The sequence below is a fragment of the Adiantum capillus-veneris genome, chromosome 6 (genome assembly GCF_014529385.1).
Source record: "Adiantum capillus-veneris isolate H3 chromosome 6, ASM1452938v2, whole genome shotgun sequence".
Lineage (NCBI taxonomy): Eukaryota > Viridiplantae > Streptophyta > Polypodiopsida > Polypodiales > Pteridaceae > Adiantum > Adiantum capillus-veneris.
Window position 1 is genome coordinate 57,815,059 of NC_140936.1, and position 20,425 is coordinate 57,835,483.

The 20,425-nt window shown below is 40.7% G+C and overlaps 1 protein-coding gene across 1 annotated transcript; it reads left to right on the top strand.

Moving 5' to 3' along the window:
• The first annotated feature begins 10,499 nt into the window (after nucleotides 1–10,499).
• LOC147455558 (uncharacterized) lies at nucleotides 10,500–12,312 on the top strand. The gene is made up of 2 exons (XM_086515281.1): nucleotides 10,500–10,672; nucleotides 10,774–12,312. Exon 2 carries the CDS (start codon nucleotides 11,138–11,140, stop codon nucleotides 12,257–12,259), a length of 1,122 nt encoding a protein of 373 aa, XP_086371407.1. The 5' UTR covers nucleotides 10,500–10,672; nucleotides 10,774–11,137; the 3' UTR covers nucleotides 12,260–12,312.
• The last annotated feature ends 8,113 nt before the right edge of the window (nucleotides 12,313–20,425 follow it).

Sequence of the window (20,425 nt, forward strand, 5' to 3'; positions counted from 1 at the left end):
GGTCTGGATCTACCACCGGCGGAGGAACCTGGGTAGATGGACCAGCACCTTCGTAGGTGTAGAAGGGCCTTGCCTGCAAAGGACAAAGAGAAATCTACACTCATGCTCCTAAAAAACTAGCTACAAATAAGTTTAATTTCATTGTTTGGACTTACCGTCTGGGTCCATTGGAGGCGATGTACACACTGGATGGGAACCCATTTGGGACGTGAACCAACCAAAAGAAGAATGTGATGGATGTTCCCCACCAAATGGTCTCTTGTTTGACATCTACATTAAAGACTGATAAGTATCAGGACCTATCCCTTTCTATATGTCTCTCTCTATCTCTACCCCTTTCCTCTCTCTCTCTCTCTCTCTCTCTCTCTCTCTCTCTCTCTCTCTCTCTCTCTCTCTCTCTCTCTCTCTCTCTCTCTCTCTAATGTATAGAGGGGGTAGAGATAGATAGAGATTAAAGCATTGGTTTCTACTTCTCTTAGCCTTCAAAAAAATACACCCAAGTAACTACACCCGTGGTTTAAAATATTGTTTGTTGCAAAGAGTAGTGGAGTGGGTTTAACAGTACTAAGTTGGCACCGGTTCCTATCGAGCTTGCTAATAGCTCAATAATGGTTAAGCCATAGACAAGTCTAAAAAGACTCCATTATTAAGACCATAGTTCTTGACGGTGTCCCACAAACCTTGTAAAAAGGTGTGCCAATCGAGATAATAAATCCCAGTCCCACTTACCCTATTGCAATGAACAACTCCAACCTTTCATAGATTAGAGGAGTGCATCTCTTCTTAGGTAAAGAGGAAAGAAACCTACGCTCCACTCTATGACTATCTATATCTACATTCTCTCTATAAACTCGAGAGCGAGCAATAGGAGATTTATCTACTCTTATTGCTCCCTCTCTACTCTCTTGCTCTCCCTTTATCCCTATCTCTATCTCTCTTCCTCCCTCGCTTTCTATATCTCTCTCTCCTTCTCCCTCTCTTTCTCTATCTCTCTTCCTCTCTTTCTCTATCTCTCCTCCCTCTTTCCCTCTCTTTCTCTATCTCTCTCTCCCTCTTTCTCTATCTCTATCTCCCTCTCTTCCTCTATCTCTCCATCCCTCTCCCTCCATCTCTCTCTTTTCCTCTTTCTCTATCTCCCTCTCCCTCTCTTTGTCTATCTCTCCTCCCTCCCTCCCTCTCTCTCTCTCTTCTCCTCTCTCTCCCCCCCTCCCCTCCCCCTCCCTTTCTCCCCCCCCCCTACTCTCTCTCTTCCCCTTTCTCTACCCCCCCCCCCTCCCCCCCCCCCCCCCCCCTCTATCTCTCTCTCTCTCTTCCTCTCTTTCTCTATCTCTCCCTCCCTCTCTCTTTCCCTCTCCCTCTATCTCTCTCTTTCCCTCTTTCTCTATCTCTATCTCTCTCTCTCTCCCTCTCTTTCTCTATGGAGTTGAAGTGTGGGGCGGGAGCATCTCAAAGTCTACTTGGAAAGAGTTTGAGAATGTCCAAAAGCGTTTTCTTACAAACTTTCTCCAAGTTAAGACACAAACACCATATATGCTCCTACTTCTTGAGTCGGGATCTCTTCCAATTGAGGTTATGGGCATGGAAAGGGTTGTGGAGTACATGATAAAGATGCGTCAAAACCCCTCACATCGACTTCCTACAATTGCATGGGAAGCAAGCAAAAAAGTTCAAAAGACGCATAAAAGCAAGATCTTGAGCACGGGATAGATGCAAGACATAAAGAAGTGGTTTGGGAGATGGGATGCATTACACTTGCTACATGATGCTTCAATTGACTCTCAAGTGAATGAAGCTTTTCTACAACGCCAACGTATTACGGCTTGGGAGAAATCTGGTGGGTCACGCTTCATACATTACACCACCTATATTGCCCCCAACTACAAAACCATGTTCTTCGCTGAGAGAGGAAACCGTACTCACACTTACATGCTTGAGCCTATTCCCTTGTCCGCGATACGCACTATCGCAGCAATTCGGCTTAGCTCCCATTTCCTTCGATGCGAGATAGGGCGTTGGGGCAATGGAGAAGAGTCAAATCGATTGTGCACATTATGCTCACTGCAAGTTCGAGAGTCTGAGTACCACACACTACTAGAGTGCTCAGCTTTTGATCACATCCGAACTTGCTTCTCTCACATTTTCAGCCATAACTTAGACCTACACACTTTCCTCTCCCAGCCAAAGTGTGGGCTCTCCATTGCGACTCTCATCACTACAATTTTGGAGCATCGAGAGTCACTCATCAGCCATACACATACTACATCACATGTAACTTTGGTCCCATAGGTCATATTTGACCTCCGAGGACGATAATAGAATCTATCTATCTATCTATCCCTATTCCCTTTCTCCCTCTCCCTCTCTATCCCTCCCTCTCTCTCTCTCCCTCTCCCTCTCTTTCTCTATCTCTCCCTCCCTCTCTCTTTCCCACTCCCTCTATCTCTCTCTTTCCATAGTTCTATATCTCTCTCTCTCTCTCCCTCTTTCTCCCCCCCTCTCTCTATCTCTATTCTCTCTCTCCCTCACTCTCTCTTTCCCTCTCCCTCTATCTCTCTCTTCCCCTCTTCTCTACCTCTATCTCTCCCTCTCTTTCTCTATCTCTCTCTCCCCCCCTCTCTCTATATATCACTATTCTCTCTCCCTCTCTTTCTATCTCCCTCTCCCTCTCTTTTGCTATCTCTCCCTCCCTCTCTCTTTCCCTCTCACTCTATCTCTCTCTTTCCCTCTTTCTCTATCTCTCTCTATCTTTCTCTATCTCTTTCTCCCTCTATCTCTCCCTCTTTCCCTCTCTCTCTCTCTCTCTCTCTCTCTCTCTCTCTCTCTCTCTCTCTCTCTCTCTCTCTATCTCTCTCCCCCTCTTTCTCTCTCTTGTTTTTCTCCCTCTTTCTCTCTCTCCCTTTCTATCTCCAACTTTTTATTTATTTCTCTCTCTATCCCTTTTTCCCTCTTTACTATATCTATATAAACCAAACATGATTTATTTTTCATAACTCTTCAATCTCTCTCTCTCTCTCTCTCTCTCTCTCTCTCTCTACTTTTCTCTTTCCATTTTACTATTTCTATCTATTGTTTTAAAATTCTATTTCTTTCTCTACTCTCCCTCTTTCATTTCTCAATTTTTTTTTGCATTTATGTACTTTAACCTAATTCTTTTTCTATTCAAATCACAATCCATTTGCAAAAAAATATACTCTCACACCTATTTGTAAACAAAGCTACTTGAGTATCCGCTTGCAAAAAAAGCAAACAAGTTTACAACGACACGCGAGAAGATTTATCTACTTCACTAAGCAATCTACATTAAAAAATCTATGTTGCATCAATCGATCAAATGAATGAGGTATGTGCACTTCTTAATCTTCTATTGTTTCTATCTTTAAGCATGTAAGTGTGTGTGTGTGTGTGTAGAATACAATAGGGAAAGAAGGGGGGAGGTTATGTGATTACCTTAAGTTGTAGAGATGGCCGTTAGGTTGAGCATCCTATGTCAATCGCGGTAAGCCCCCCTTCCAAGACTCCTTCACAAACGACCCGAAAATGTGTGTGTGTGTACGCATGCACGTTGAAATAGAACTTGTGTATGCTTGTGTGTTAGTGTGCTTGTGTGTGTGTGTGTGTGTGTGTGTGTGTGTGTGTGTGTGTGTGTGTGAGAGAGAGAGAGAGAGAGAGAGAGAGAGAGAGAGGAAACTTGTGTATGCTTGTGTGTGTGTGTGTGTGTGTGTGTGTGTGTGTGTGTGTGTGTGTGTGTGTGTGTGTGTGTGTGTGTGTGTGAGAGAGAGAGAGAGAGAGAGAGAGAAAGAAAGAAGAAAGAGATAGTAGAGGGGAAGAGATAGAGATTGGGGGGGTGGAAGAAGGAAGGAACTTGGGCTGCAGGAGCGATGGGAGCAGAGTATGCTTCAAATGAGCGGCATATTCTGCTTCTTCTTTCTTTTTTAGGTGCCAAATATTACCGCGTTTATTGCCACGGTTATTACCACTACTATTACCACGACCATTACCGCTTCTATTACCGCGTTTATTGTCGTGGTGGTTATTACCCTAAACGGATACTTTGTATCCGAGGTAGTTGGGGGAAGTACAAACCACCTCCTCTACCTTTAGGTTGTATGATATGCTTTAGGTTGAAGTCCTATGATTGGCACAAGATGCTACAGGTAACTCTTTCTCTCTATTCTCTCCCTCTCCTTCATCTTGACTAGATATTGGTTTGTGTGTGACTTTATCTCACTTTCTCTCTCACTATTTTAACATTGTAGTTCATTTTTCCGATGAGTATGTGCATATGCCGAGACAAGAAAGTGAGGGAAGCTATTTTCAAGCTTGGAGAGTTAGTAAGGTACACCACTCAACTAAACTTTTATATGTACACAATACCTTCAATTACCACTTAGTGTACTCTTGTGTTTTTTCTTGTAGATTTGTAAGCTCCAAGGAAATTGAAATAGATGCCATCCCTGCTGCTTAGACACTTGCAGTGGAAACCGTGTGTGCCATTGAGTATGCCTTTCCTCGGTTGGTTCTTCTTAGCCAAATCCATATCTTGGTTCAAGTGGTTGAGGAGATTGCTATATGTGGAGTAGTGCATGCACGATGAATGTTCTTTTTAGAGAGGTTTCTAAAGACTCTCAAGGATTTTGTGCAGCTATTGTCCCAATCAGAGGCATGTATTGCGAAGGGTGGATCGTGCAAGAGGCATTTGTGTACATCTTGAAGTATTTGGCACAAGTTGATCCCTCGATGTCTCAAATGTAGTCAGACGAGGAGGATGCAAGGATGACATCACACTTGCCAAGTGAAAAGGGAAAACTATTTAACATGGATATGGATCTATCTCGAGTAGTCAATAACTTTTGCATCCTCAATACAAAGGTTATGACCAAGTGGGTGGACTTGTGGACAATGGCAAAGGCAAGGCGTTTGCAGGAGAGGGAAGCATGGAAGCAAGTACATGGAGGCAAAAGAGCACCCCCAATACCTAGACACCTTGCATGTTTCCCATATCTCATTAGTGCCGAGTGGATTCATGAGAGAATGATCGAAGCAAAAGCATGCGGAGAAGACATCACCAACAAAGACTGGGAGTATGTACGAGGTTGCGTATCATAGGTAGAGTACTCATATACTTAAACCATATTGTATAGCCTTTTCTTGATTGTATCTTTGAAATTGATAAAAGATATTTTCTTCTTTTGTAATTCCTTTCCTTTAACTCTATGTGGTCAAAGGGTTGACACTTTTGTACACGTCACATTGACGAGCCTCGGACCACCATGGACTATGGCATCATGGGCAACTTTGACACAAATGGTGATGAAGCCAGGTACTGTGGGACTATTGAAAGGATATTAAAGGTTAATTTTAGAACCTTTCATACCTTCATCTTTGAGTGCAAGTGGTTTGCAAATGTGTCTATACGGAATGAGAATGGCCTCTACATGGTGGAGTCTAGTGTGCATCACACATGGAGGTATGACAATTTAGTTTTGCCACGTAATTGTGAATAAGTGAGGGACTACTTTCTTTACCCTCTCTCGCTTGTAACATTAATTATACCAATGTTACTCACTTTGAGCTTCTCTTCTATAGGTCATCTATATCCCAGCAATCCACCAACCAAAACTTTGGTTCGTAGTTCTCGTAACACCTCGAGGGAGAACCATTTTTGTCAATAATGAAGTGGATACCATCTTCGACCCGCTACCACCTACTACTTTGGATGAGGGGGAGATAGAGGAGAGAGACATCGATGATTCAAGTCCCACGGCCGCAAGTCTTAGCGACGATCATTGTCATGATGATGATGATGATGACGAGATGGAGGATGAAGAATTCGAATATGATGAAGCCAATACATCCACAAACGACAATTATATTTCTCTCTTTATTGATTTAGGAGCAATGGGCTTAGAATTGGATGACGCTTCTTGTAGAGATCTTTTGGAAGATGATTCATAAAAATTTAGTATACTTTAAGTTGTGGAAATTTATTTTTGTGCTGTCCATTTATCTCTCTCTCTCTCTATCCCTCTTTCTCTCTCTAATTTTGTGAAGAATGCTAAATTAGGTTAATCAAGTGAGAATGATTAATTTAATTGATAACAAAATATCTATAAGTTTTTGAAACAATATTTACTTATAAAAAGTAACAAATGCTTTGTATTTTTTTAAGAAGTGTTGATATTATAAAGCGTTATGGGTGCAAGTCGAGCTAGCATTTTGTATTGTACACATTGTTGCAAGATAGCGCTTGAAGAAACTAACATAGGTGCTACCATCTGGTGAAATGTGGACACACTTCACTCTATCATCCCCATGCCTCAACAAAAGATGTCGTCCATGTTTGGCTTCTCATATCTGATAGTGCTTGGTTTACATGGAGGCGCCTACATAACTTTAGCACCTGAAGAAACTAACATAGGTGCTACCATTTGGTAAAATGTGGGCACGCTTCACTCTATCATCTCCATGTTTCAACAACAAAAGAGGTCGTCCATGTTTGACTTCTCATCTCTGACAGTGCTTGTTTTACATGGAGGCACATGCATAACTTTAAGATGGAGCAAGCTTTTCATAGTTTCATGTTAGCCATTGTTTTATGTTTAAATATTATTTTTCTCATATTATTGAAAATTTATATTGTAATGGAAATGGCATATGAATATTGAGAATAACAGAATTAAGAAAGTTATAGTGAGCATTTTCATGAGACTACTTTGAGAACATAAAGGGTGAAATTAATCAGCGGTAGCAACACAACCATTATACTTAATTAACTTGGAATGAACAATACTTTTGCAAGAGAGAGAACTAGAGAACATGACAACAATTGAGGACCGGATTTATGTGGAGCCTGCGGTCCCCCCTTCGATAGGCTTTTGTATTATAGATTCTCCCATAAAGAGAGACTTGGTACAATACAATCTTTGTGTTCCTTGTGACCTAGGTGATGCAATGAAGATGGAAAACTTCATGCATCACAAGCATAACATAACCTTTGTAAAAGCATTAACCATCCCCGGCCTCGGTCCCAAGGCCTCAAACACCTTCAAAGGTGGAGAGAGCTAGCGAGGAATGAGGGTAGGGAAGAGGAAGAAGAAATATTTATATGAGAAAGAAATAGTTCCTCACTTATCATCACTCTTCTTGCTTAGCGTATCATAATAGCATAGTAATGAAGATGGAGAAGATGGCAAGCTTAAGCATTGAAGCATGGCTCTTGGTTGGTTTTGCATTCCATAACCAAGAGTGTTGGTATAGGCTCTCAACTTCTCAACAAGCTTGGAGAAGGAGATGGAGTTCTTGCACTTTGCACAATGAGAGAGATGTGTGTGTGTGTGTGTGTTGGGGGGGGGGGGGGGGAGAGAGTATACCCCCCAAGCTAGCATTCTACTTGCATGGTTGACCCCCTCTTCTAGCTCATGCTTGTGGCTCATTGGCTCTCTCAAGCCTAGCCAATCACAAGCCCTGGTCACAACTAGAAATAGAGTTAGCCTTTGGACAAGTGTCCTCCTTTCCCCTTTGAGAGAGAGGACTTGATAAATGCTTAAACAATTAATTTAATTAGCTAAATTATCATTGGATCCCTCTAGGGATAAGCCAATAGGCTTTAGGCACAATATGAGGGCAACCTAGCTAGGGGCTTGAGATGTGTCCATTTGCCTCTTAGGCACAATATGAGGGCAACCTAGCTAGGGGCTTGACATGTGTCCCCCCTACTCTTGGGGCTCGCCCCCTCCTTTGTAGGCTCATTCTTGACTTTTTGAAACACGTTATCCCCCTAGTACCTTAGTCATGAAGCACCTCAAGCACCTTAGTCAACAAGCACAACAAGCACCTCAAGCTTGGGGCGGGTTCCCACCTCAAGTACAGCCCTAGCTTGCCTAAGGTCTAAGAAATTTTAACACTAACCTTTAAAGGTCTTTAATGAAGGTAACCCTAAGGTCTTTGAGCTCCATTAGCTAGCATTGCTCTTTGATAGACCATCTCTCATTTGAACCCTTTAACTTTGGCCCCGTGTTGAGATATATCCATAAGCACATGTCTATATTCTAACCCTTGTTCCCGGTTATTCTCCCACATTACATGATCAGTTTAATATATGAGAATATCATTTGGGTTGGTCAGTATTAGATTTTATTACATGTATAGTGTTCTTTAATTTGTTTTCACAAGCAAAGTAGAGGGAAACACCAAAACTTGAATGTTTAAGTGAGTAATCTCTGTTATTAAAATTTTATATAGTGTTCTTTAATTTGTCTTCACAAGCAAGGTAGAGGGAAACACCAAAATTTGAATGTTTAAGTGAGTAATCTGGGTTATTGAAATTTTATATTGTGTTCTTTAATTTGTTCAAAACAAGCAAAGTAGAGGGAAACACCAAAATTAGAATGTTTAAGCAATAAGTGCAGTAATATCAGAGGCTATAATAGTGGCAATAGACGTTGTAATAAACACGGTAAAAATGCCGTAATATTTGAAATAACAAGCAAAGTAGAGGGAAACACCAAAATTAGAATGTTTAAGCAATAAGTGCAGTAATATCAGAGGCTATAATAGTGGCAATAGACGTTGTAATAAACACAGTAAAAATGCCGTAATATTTGAAATAACCCCCCCTCTCTCTTCCTTGTCCAACCCATTTTGGACTCTCTCTCTCTCTCTCTCTCTCTCTCTCTCTCTCTCTCTCTCTCTCTCTCTCTCCAAAACGCGATAAAAGTCCGCGGTAAACATATTGAGATTTTCATAGTGTTATCAGTAATTCTGACAGATAACTAAGCCAGCATCGTGGTCACACACAAGCTAGTTGAAGGCGCATTGACGTGAACGCAACGGAGAGGTTCTCAGCTTGTCGCAATTGCAAAAATATAATCTCTCTCTCCTCTCTCTAATCGCGGTTCTCCATCCACATGCCAGCTGCATTTGCGAATTTTGCCTTGTTGTTGTTGCGTGTGACCATGTCTACGAAGCCTTACGGCACAGGGGCTTAATTGGGCTTAGTTCCCAATAACTCCAAATTAAGCCTCGTGTGACCATGCCCTTAGCACTAAAACTTGTAAAATTTTGTCGTTTCCTTCGAGGCAACCTCAAAATCTAACCGGGAATTTGTAATTTTTACTAGCTAAAAATACAATACACAATTTTTAATTTCAAAACTAAGGTCCAAATTTTATTGTGCTCTTTCTTTCAAAACCTAGGAAATTTCATTTTTACCATAAAATGTACACTACAAAAGCAACTCTGAAGCACGTACACTTTCTTGTTTTCGAGACTAAATTTGAAGGAGTCGGCCAAGCCAATTTCCGAAAGTGGGTTGATTAACAGGAATCTGGCGAGATGCTCTCGCAAGGATTTGTTCAAATGTGGTTTTTTTTTTTTTTGGGGCAGGGCTAGAAAAATACATTTTCCCTAGCCGGTGAAAATAAGGGCAAACTTACCAATGTTAAGGTCAAAATTCGTAGCTTTTGTCGGTAATTACACTAAAACTTGTGTAAATTTTTTGATTTTTTTAAAGGCAAGTGCAAAACTTAACCGAGATTTTACAATTTCCATCAATTAAAATACATTGGACCTCGGGTTTTTTCTACCACTTGTTTTTTTTTTTTGGGGGGGGGGGGGGGGGGGGGGGGATGGTTGCCTGAAAAACACATGCGTGAGGTCAATTCTCTATTTTGGCTCGGCAAATGGCTAGCCGCCACCTCGATATGTCCAAGAACCTAGTTCCTCAATGACACCCACCTTACTAAGGTTGGGTTCACACAAGCCAAGCATAAAACTCTACAGTTCTTGACTGCCTCCACTAAGTTGTTCATACAAATTATGATGCTACTAGCGGAATCTATATTTTCGACAAGGAATGCTAGCTCAATGAAACACTGTCCAATTGTAGAGCTATTGATGAGGGTTCAAAACTTGCGTGTCATCGGAGGTTTGTGCTGAAAGGAGGCTAGTAGCTCTGATCCTCCTTAGGGGATTATGGTGGGTCTGGAGAAAAAACATTTTCTCTTTTGTCTAGTGAGGGGCATGCACCTTTGCCTCACGCTTTCACCGCCCCATGTGAACCGCAAGAAGTTTTGGACAAATTCTCATAATAATTCCCACATTATGACTTACCTCAACATCATGAGCTTCTGTGAGGGAGGCAGTGCAGACCTAGCTAGGTACGATTGGGGGCAGGGGACCGCCGGCCCGGTGGGGGGGCTGGTGGTCCCTTGCCCCCAATCGTACCTAGCTAGGTATGCGGTGCCTCTGGAGCAGAAGCTCATGATGTTATTCATTGTAAGAAAAACATTGGAAAAGATTCCGTTTTCCTACATGAGAACGGTGCCGGGGGTCCCCTGCCCCCAATTGTACCTAGCTAGGTATGCGGTGCCTCTGAAGCAAAAGCTCATGATGTTATTCATTGTAAGAAAAACACATTCATTGTAAGAAAAACACTGGAAAAGATTCACATGAGAAAATTTCTAAATCTTCTTGTGTATATATATAATAACCTTCTCTCCGACTGTAACCCTTGCTTTAACGTTTGAACGGAGTTCGAAAGAGGGCGCCAACGTGTCGGTGAGGTTGCGGTGGGTGGCGCAGCTAGCGAGGTGAAGAAGGCGTTCTTAACAATGAAGCGGATCACGCCTGCGCACGAAGGCCAGCAGTTTGGAGTTATCCTTTCTTCAGACAGGTACAGATAAGGGCTCGTCCATATCATGTTAAGCCAAAGAGGATCACCCATGTGTGTGCGGAGAGAGAGAGAGAGAGAGAGCTGCTGCCTCCTGTTGCTAGGGTTGACCGACCCAGAAGCATAATCCCCCTCCGTAATACCATGAAGAACAGACTTCTTATTTGGCTATGCGCTTACGGAAGGCGAGGGAGGTCTCCTTCAAGCTGAAAGTAGCTGGCATTTTATGGAAGCTTCTTCACATGGGCAACATTTCTGTCACCTTCGGCTTGAGGAACGTGATCACCATGGATACTACCTGCATCAAAGCTTTTGTTCTTTACAATTTGGCATTTCATCAGCCTAATGTCAAGGTGGAAATTTGAGCTTTGTGGGCTGATTTAGTTGTTAGAGTGTGTGTGTGTGTGTGTGTGTGTGTGTGTGTGTGTGTGTGTGTGAGTGAGTGAGAGAGACAAGAAAAGGGAAGACATGGGTATTACAGCATCGCAAGAGAATTTTCGAGCTGTCGTGCAAATCAAGCGAGCAGGAGGATACTTGGAAGAGATTTGTAGACCCATCACTGCTCAAGAATTGATGCTTCACAATCCAAAGCATTGGGTGACAAAACCCGGTGTCTTCAAGGCACTGAATCCCGTGGTCGAAGTAGTACCTCCTGAGGTTGTCTTGACACCAGGCCAAACCTTTCTCTTGGTACCCTTCACGACTATGCAAAGTCTATTGGAGCGCCAACGCATGTGCCCTGCCTCTCTTGACCATCTTATGGAACGCCCGGGTTTAGCACTTCCAGACTGGTATTATCAGCAACATGGCAAGGTGGTATCGAAGGTCTGTCCTATGAAGGACTGCAAGTGTATATACGCCAAGGAGCGTAGCTCGAAGAGCTCACTTTCTGAGCCCTCTATGGTGGCTCATACACACATATTGGCCGAATCAGGATGTCCGAGAGTCGCTAAGGTAAATACAACTACGGAAACAAGTCTGTTATCATGCCAGAATGCGTTAAGAGGGGCAGAGGAGTACCCATTAAGCAAAGATGTTTTGGGTCGATCGAGCAATGACAGCATAGATGTGACATCGTTATGCAGTGGGAAAAATAATGCAGGAAGAGTGGGAGTAGACCCATTAAGCAAGGATGTGTTGCACCGATTGAGCAATGAAGGCATCGATGCGACATTGGTGTCGAGCGGGAAAGGGAAGAACCAGCAAGAAGAGAAAAAAAGGTGGACACGTACAAAGCGTTTGCGACGAGGCAAGGACGGCAAGAAGCAAGGAACGGTGAGCTATCCTGCAGGTAGTATGTCTCAGCAAGTAATCGAGAAACGGTTCGAGCATCCGAGTGCAAATAAAGTCACCGAGGAAAGCAAAGCTCAAGAAACAAGTGAAAAGTTTCTTAGGCAAAGGGATTTCTCAAAGTCTGACAGTGTGCAAAAAGGCAGTGAAGAATCAATTGGAAATGGCAGCTTTATACAGTTCCTCTTAGCTTGCTTTTGTTATCCTGCAACTAATGGTGGGAAAGTGTATAAGGTAAGCTCTTCTAGAAAAGGGTTGGTGTCTCGAGGGCGTGTCCGCCGTCATGACAGTCATGTTTGAGACTTCTAGACAGGATTCTTGCTTGAATGCTGAGTGATTCCTTCTTTCTTCAACTCTTTCTGGTTTTCTTAATGGCTCATACAAGTGTTGATGATACAATCGATAATGTATATGCTTTACTTCCATGGCATTCCTATACGTTCTGTATTTTGAAGAAAACTTGTTTACAAGAAGGACAATATTGTATGCATCATGTTGATGTAGATTTTAATGCACCATAATTTTGGTATTTAAGCCTCTGCAACTACAAGTTTCCATTGTCACGAGTATCCATATTTATGGCATTTCCGGGGGCATGTGCTAATGCAACGATTCCAGATTTGGTGGACAATTGTAGCAACGAACATTGGGTACAATCTTCACCAAAAAGCAATGTTTGGCAATTGCTTTTTGGTGAAATTTCAGCTCGTGCTAATGATTTGCTCTCTTTTCTACTTTTTGAACAGTGCCTTTGTCCTTGGATGCCTTGTTACTTGTTTGTATTTGTGAAAGAAAGCAAATAGGCATGTCTGCAACAAATGGACAACAATTTTAACCGTCTAGACGATACAAGTCAACCTTAATTAGGAAGACAAAAGTCTTTTTTGGTTGGATTCAAACTCAAGCTCATTACAACAACTATTTTATCATTCCATATTGGTATGTGACTTGCTTTTTGCGATTAAGGAGCAAAATAGTGGTTTAAGTAGGTCTTTGAATGTGATGTTTGGTGTCATTGTCTTTGGAGGCCTAATGATTTATTTGAGTTCAAAGCCTATCTATCTTGTGTTTGTGATATTTTCATGAGAGAAATGAACACCCATCCTCTCGAGGATCGAAAGATTTTCACAAAAACAGCGGCTATGAAATAACTAGATGACAGTTTTGAATTCTTTTTAAGTGGGTCCAAGGCAAGTGACTTGGCCAATTCAACCCATCACTTATTTTATTCTTTTTAAATGTCCTTGATTATGTCAATATGAGTGAGACTCCCGTTACCTTTGGCGGCGGCAATGGTGCTTGTGATGCCAAAAAAGGAGGGGGAGGAGGAGAGATATAAGAGAGGGGGGATAGGGGTCCATTAATCAATTACCACACAAAGAAGACAAGCTTGCCATCATGGCTAAGGCCAAGACAAGTGTTTTAAGTTAAACACGAAGTAGGCCCCAAGTAAGTTCCCACTACTTTGGAAAATTAGAAAATCTTTAAGAAGTGAAAAAAAATGTTAAACCTTAGGATGTGAAAAAAATGGATGGTCAAGAATATGGAGATTGGAGAACCTAGGTAATTTGTTACCCAAAAATTGTAAGCTTTTTTTGGATTATTTCATACCTAGCCAAGGCCAAGGGCTTTCCAAGGTTGTATGTGTATATGTCAGCTTAAATTTTTTAGATGTGAGAGGAACCTTAGTCCTATTTTCCTACACACTAGAGAAAGAATTGTGCATGCTACAAATAGCTTTGAGGTTCAAGTGTATATCTTCTAGTGATTGCCAAATTCTAGTGCAATTATTTGGGGCTTTTGACTCTAGTGATGAGTTACACTTAGCTTAATCTCTTGTTTAAGTTCATTGTTGTTCAATTTCTTGTGATTATGAATCTAGATTAGAAAGAATTGTAAGGGATGTTTTGTCTAGATAGATTGAATTTCATGGAAAAACAGCTAGAAAAGCTACTTCTTGGCAAGTGTTATTGATACATTGGCCTAATTAGTGCAGCATTCATTAAGATGATTAGAGCAATAACCAATGGCACAATACACAAGAGATATCAAGATGAAAATGAATTAGATTATCAATCATAAACTCACACTCGAAGTGTGTGCAAGAACCGGACGATTCTGTGTATCTATGTACGATACCATGTGAGTGTAAGAGAAGAGGGGGGGGGGGGGGGGGGGGGGGGGGGGGGGGTTTGGAGGCACATAAGCGTATACAATAGGGGGTACCATGTGAGTGTACAATAGGGGGGGATTTTGGAGGTTGCACATAAGCGTATACAATAGGGGGTGGTCCCCTATTATCTCATGCTGATACCACATGTATAAGGGAGAGAGAGGGAGGGAGGGAGGGAGGGAGGGAGGGGTATAAGCTCACAATTTTTTGTCGTTCTCACCTTATATCCTAAACATACATACAATTGCGGAATTTTAAAGTGGAAATCTAAGTTCTATTGAACGCCCTTCTGCCCTTCAAATGGATGTCAACCCTACATAAGAAGGGTTGAGTCATGAAGAACATTGCACTTGAAGAGGTGAAGTTTCCCTTCAATTGCAAAGGATGAAAATTTGCCATTCTATCATTAGAAGGGTTGGTCGCGGCACCCCCGCAACGATAGTTTTTGACAAACTTCTGTCCTTCAAACGACTATCAACCTTGCGTAAGAAGGATTGACTTGTGAAGAACCCTACACTTGAAGAGATCAAGATGAAGTTGCCCTTCAATTGTGAAGTAAGGAGAATTCTTAGGTTCCCTCATTAGAGGGTTGGCCATCCAACTGTCCTTCAAAAACCAAATTCAAAGTTTACAAGGGCTTTGAATTTGATAAGGGTTGCCCATGTGAACATATACAAATAACCTTAAGAGATAAAATGTTTTATCTTGAGCCATGCATAGTGCAGCCCGTGCCAGGATAGCCTGCTCAAGAGCAAGGCTCATTTTTGAAGGATGACCTTTATCATTCATTTGAAGGGTAAATTTTTAGCTATCCTTCATTAAGCTATATTTAGGCAAAAATTAGAAGAGCCACTCAAATATTTTTCAATATTCTATCCTTTTTTTGAAGGGTAAAAATATTTTTGCCCTTCACGGAAGAGTAAAAGTGCCTCCAAAAGGCGTCGAAGCCGAGTTCAAACTTTGACGACAACTTGCTAGCAAGAGAGTGCTGTTGTCTCCTATCGTTGAGAGAGTCCTGACTCACTCCTGCTACTAAGACTCAAGTCCCGACCTACATGAGTTGTGCTTGCCTCCTACCTTGCGATTCCAAATTGCTTCTTGTAGCCACTTCCTGCGCTGCTTCGACACAGAGTCATACACAAGAAGACGTAGAAATTTTCTCATATAGGAAAACAGAGTCTTTTTCAGTGTTTTTCATACGATGCATAACATCATGAGCTTCTACTCGAAAGAACGTGGAGGGAATCAACCTGGATTCCATCTATTAAACGCGCGTGGACCCAAAAAAAATTTAGGTTAGTAGGTCAAATAGTATGGAAATTCATTAACCTTAGTTAAAAACAAATGCTAAATAGTTTGGACATTGCGATTTGGATGAACGCATGGCCAGTGCTAAAAAAAAAAACTTGGAAAATTGGGAAAACTTGCATATGATAAATTTTAGAGGTAAATGTCAAACAAACTATATAGGAATGCTTTCACACCAAACTTCTCTTAATTATATGGTTTCCTAGCCTTCAAAATTAAACTTAGAAGTCTAGGAAAAGAGGGAAATGGAGGGATGCTAAAAAAAAACATACTTTTTTTTTTTTTTGAGGTTGTGTTGAAGCTATCCTTTTTTGGTAAATGGAGGGAATACTTGGATAGCTCTTCCAACCATAACATTGGTTGGGCGACCAATTGCAAGTTACAAGTTCTAGAGATAGTTTTTTATGCCCTTATGTCCTTCAAATGGTTGTCAACCTTGCGTACAAAGGGTTGACTCATGAAGAAATTATCAGTATGGAGAGTGATAGACACTAGTCTTTGAATCAATTGTTTTGTGGTTGAGTGGTGACTCTATAAGTGGTGAGTTTTTAATAGTCGTTTATTTTAATAGTGGTGACTCTATAAGTGGTGCGTTTTTTATGGTCGTTTATTTTAATAGAGCTTTAACATTCTTATGGTCATTTATTTTTAATCTTTTCAGTGATCTTTTATTCAAGGAAATTGTCTACATTTTCACTTCCATTGCCTTAAATCCTATGTGGAAATCCTACTTAGAAGTTTTAGAATTAGGGTTGCATGAAAACACACACAGCTTGGAGAAGACGAAGGAAGCTCAAGGCACACAACAGCCACTCAAGTAGCGAAAAATACTCTTGACAGCCTGCCAATGCGTAGACCTTGGGCTATGCATAAATCTGTTGACCGGTGAGACCTCAAACTGAATATCTGGCCTCATGTTGCATACATAAATGAGGCATCCAATAGTAGTTAGGTAAAGAGTGGCATATGTAGGATCACCAGCATCATGAAGACTAGTTGTGAAGACTACCTTGTACTCAGCCTCATAACTAGAAGTGGCCACGTTTCTTCTTTCTCAACCATGATATACATGAGTTGTCAAGCATGAAACAAAACCACTTGCGGACACTCGCGTGGCAAAACAACTAGCCCAATCTGAGTCCGAAAAAGAATGTAAGTTTGGCGGAATGATCCCCCCTTGGAATAAAACAAGCCAAGATGTAAAATAGCAAAAAATATTCTTGACAGCCTGCCAATGCTTAGACCCTGGGCTATGCATAAATCTGCTGACCTGTGAGACTGCAAATTGAATATCCGCCCTCGTGTTGCATACATAAATGAGGCATCCTATAGTAGTTAGGTAAAGAGTGACATCTGTAGGATCACCAACATCATGAAGACTCAATTTCAAACCTGTTTCCATGGGAGTGACAATAGGTTTGTAATCCTCAAGTTCAAACTTACATAGCAATGAAACTTTTTTGACACAAGGCAATAGCACCATCACACTGCTTAAACTGTATACCCAAGTAATGATGCAACAACCCCAAAGCTTTCATTTTGAAAGTAGCATTCAAATCAGCCTTAAATTCAGCAATATGTCTCTCATTTGGTCCAGTGATCAGTAAAGCATCTACATAGAGAACCACAATGAGAAGTACATCACCCTCACGCTTTACATACAATGTGCTTTCTGTTGGACTGTTATGAAAGCCTCGTTTGACCAAATGAGTGTCAGCCTTCTCATACCAAGCACGAGGAGATTGCTTCAACCCATACAAAGCTTTCTCACATCTCCACACTTCCAATTGATTAACAAACCTTTAGGAGTATGAATATCAAATTGGGGCCTACCCAATAGCAAACTCAATATCTGACTCATCAAGATTGAGAGGGACTTAGGCACTATACCTCTAGAAGTAGACTGCCACAAGTAGAAAGGGGGATGCAAAACCTAATAACTTGTAAAATGGTGGCCAAACATCTAATCAAGGGTCAAATAGGTTACAATTTTTTTTTCTAAGAATCGATTTGTTCATAAATCAATTTATAATTGATATCCACCAGTATACGATGGTAGATTTCATGACCTCCTCTCTAGCCACCATGAAGTAGTCATTTGAATTGGGCATAGTATGACACTTGAAGCAGCATGTCTATCTCCCTTTGCATGGAGATATACGTGATCTTATGATCTGATAGTATACCCAACTAGTGCTAGATAGTTCTCAAATGGATTAATGAATCCCATTATCCAAATAATATACCTCTATGGTCGTATCATCTATACCTAATCATTTCATGAGGCCAAAATTTTCCAACACCACAAAGCCTTCCAATTATATGGTCCTTGTCCTTCATGATGTTACCATATTGGTCTACCACAAGGGCATTGCCAAATTTGAGAAATTGATTCCCCTCTTTCTCCATGTATTGGTCTTCTTGCCAATCAACCCTACCACTTTGGAAAATATAAATCATCAAACCCATACTTATTAAATGGATCTACATAGACATAAGCACTATAGTCATTTTTCAATAAAGTGTTCTAGAATTATGTAGAAATCATGCCAGAGCTTTTTCCCCTTTGAGACTCAGTCCACTCAGAAGCCACACTGCGACTTTGATGCTAAAGAAGTGGTGAATACATCCTAGTAGATGGTATATAGCTTAGTGCTTAGATTTACACTCTTGTTGATCAAGAATCTACTCTCAATACTGCTTGGTTGTTGGATTCTATCATCAACACTTTACCAAACTTAATTATATTAAAGTGCTTGGTATAAGGTTGAAATGCACTACAAAATCAAATTACTAACTCTATCTAGGTTCTAATAGTTGATCTTGTTTTTAAAAAATTGTTTTGCACTATTTTTTCTTTCGTGACCACCATAAGCTAATTTTGATGATACCTTTGAGCAGAGATTTCACTTATCTACTCTACTCGTAATCGCAAAATTAGATACTCATTATTTGGAAAAAAAAAACAATCTATCTAGTGATTGAGTATTTGGGATTTTTGGAAGTATTCAAATTAACTTTGCACAAATTTAAAGAAAAAAAGCGATGAGTCAACTTAAATATTCTTAAGAGACATGATACCAAAGATTCTAAGATTAGCTCTCAAACAATCATGACAATGTTAAAACAAAAGGAAGTGCATTATGACATGAGAATTGCTACCATCTAAGAGCTCTCATCAATGATGACTAGACAATGCAACACAACTATTAAAAGCATTGAGACAAGTATCAATACTTGAGGAGATGACCCAATATGAACATGGATGCAACTAAGGCTTGTCAAGCGGGCATTGGACAATTATCACCTCTTCTTGTGTGTGTAAAAAGTAGCCAAAATTTCATGGAGTGATATATTCCATCAGTGAGGGTTGTAAACGATCGATCCCTTGATAGTTGATTCATGACACAAAGACTGCACAACATAGATAAATTGATTAAAACCATTGAGGATATGTATAACCACCTCAAGACCTACTTTTGTAGCCCAAAGTATATCCAAAATCCCAAAACAATGAAAACCACTCGAAATTTTATTTAAAAAAATCCTTTAAAAAATACTAATTCATTGCATGAATATGGACATATTAACGTAATCAACAATGGGGAAGCTGAGTGATATAAGAATAGCTTGGGGCAGAGAGTCGTTTATGTCAATGGCTACTCAGCTCCGAGGATAAAGGTAGTAGGCAGCAGCAAGCCCCAAATGTTGAAACATTTGTCTATTTGTTTTATCCATCCACTCACATCTATGGTGCAAGGATCTATAAGGGTCCACTTGTGTATGTGTGTAGATGACGCACATTCTTTGCTTGACCTCAATTGATGACATGCTACAAGCTTATGACTGTGGTGAACACTTCATGACTGAATGGCATGAGATCCTTAAGACTCTATGTGGAGGACATGTATTCATGGGGAACAATCAAAGGAAGACACAACCTTTGAGACGCATTGAGCCTCATAGGATGGCCTTGAAAATGCTTTCGAACCTTAGAAGCTAACAAAAAGCTTAGCAACTACTACTTGGAATCCCTTTGACTAAAATGTTCCACAAAAAGAAGCATCAACAATTTTGAGTGAACCATTGGCCAACTCTGCTACTCAATAGACAGCTTGACTATATAAGCCTTCATTCTAGCTAATCCTCCGTCTACAAGAATTTCCATGTGTGGGACCAACAATCATTTCAACACCAACAACCTTGACACCATGATAAACCAAAAAGAAAAAAAATGTTAAGGCCATTCCTCCAATTTATAGAATCTAAGTCGATGATGAATATGTGATCCTTTATGGAGACCATGATGACATGGCGTTCAAGGCTACTTGGCGAGCAATCTCTGAATACCTACATGCCACTAAATTCTTTGCCTATGAGATCTTGGGTCAACCTTTCAAATCTCGTACATTTAAAAGTGGGGAAACAAATACCACCCATTGCACACGATGAGAAAAATATCGAATTGTTAAATGTTGTCTAGTACTTACTAAGTAAAAGCCAGGTGAGTACATGCCATCTAGGGACCAACCTATGAGTAACTACTTGAGCAGATTCACAAGATGTAAATGATGAGGATGGGGCTGAAAATGAGCATGCTAGAGGTAGGCCAAGATGGTTGGTCCAAAGCTTTTGTGAGCAAATCGAATGCACCTTTGTCTAGTCATACTATTCATTTAAGTTTTCAGCATGCCACTTACGCATTAGATTGTTATATTTTGGCTATCTCTAGTGTATATTATGAGAAAGAGACTGTCATTTGCGCAAGCGCAAAATTCAAGAAATTTATTGATTGCAATGTAATATGAGTAATGATGTCATTGTGAAGAATGGAAAATGGTCTTTGTGTGAAATGCCTCTTGGCAAAAATGCCATCTATATTAGGTGGATATGCTGAGAAAAAGCTCTTGATTTTTTTAATGAGACTTTTACTCCCACTTGTTGTATGAAAAACATTTGAAGTATTTCTACATTAGCACCTCAGA

Coding starts and splice junctions, on each gene's coding strand:
- LOC147455558 (XM_086515281.1), top strand. CDS start 11,138: ATGGGTATTACAGCATCGCAAGAGAATTTTCGAGCTGTCGTGCAAATC.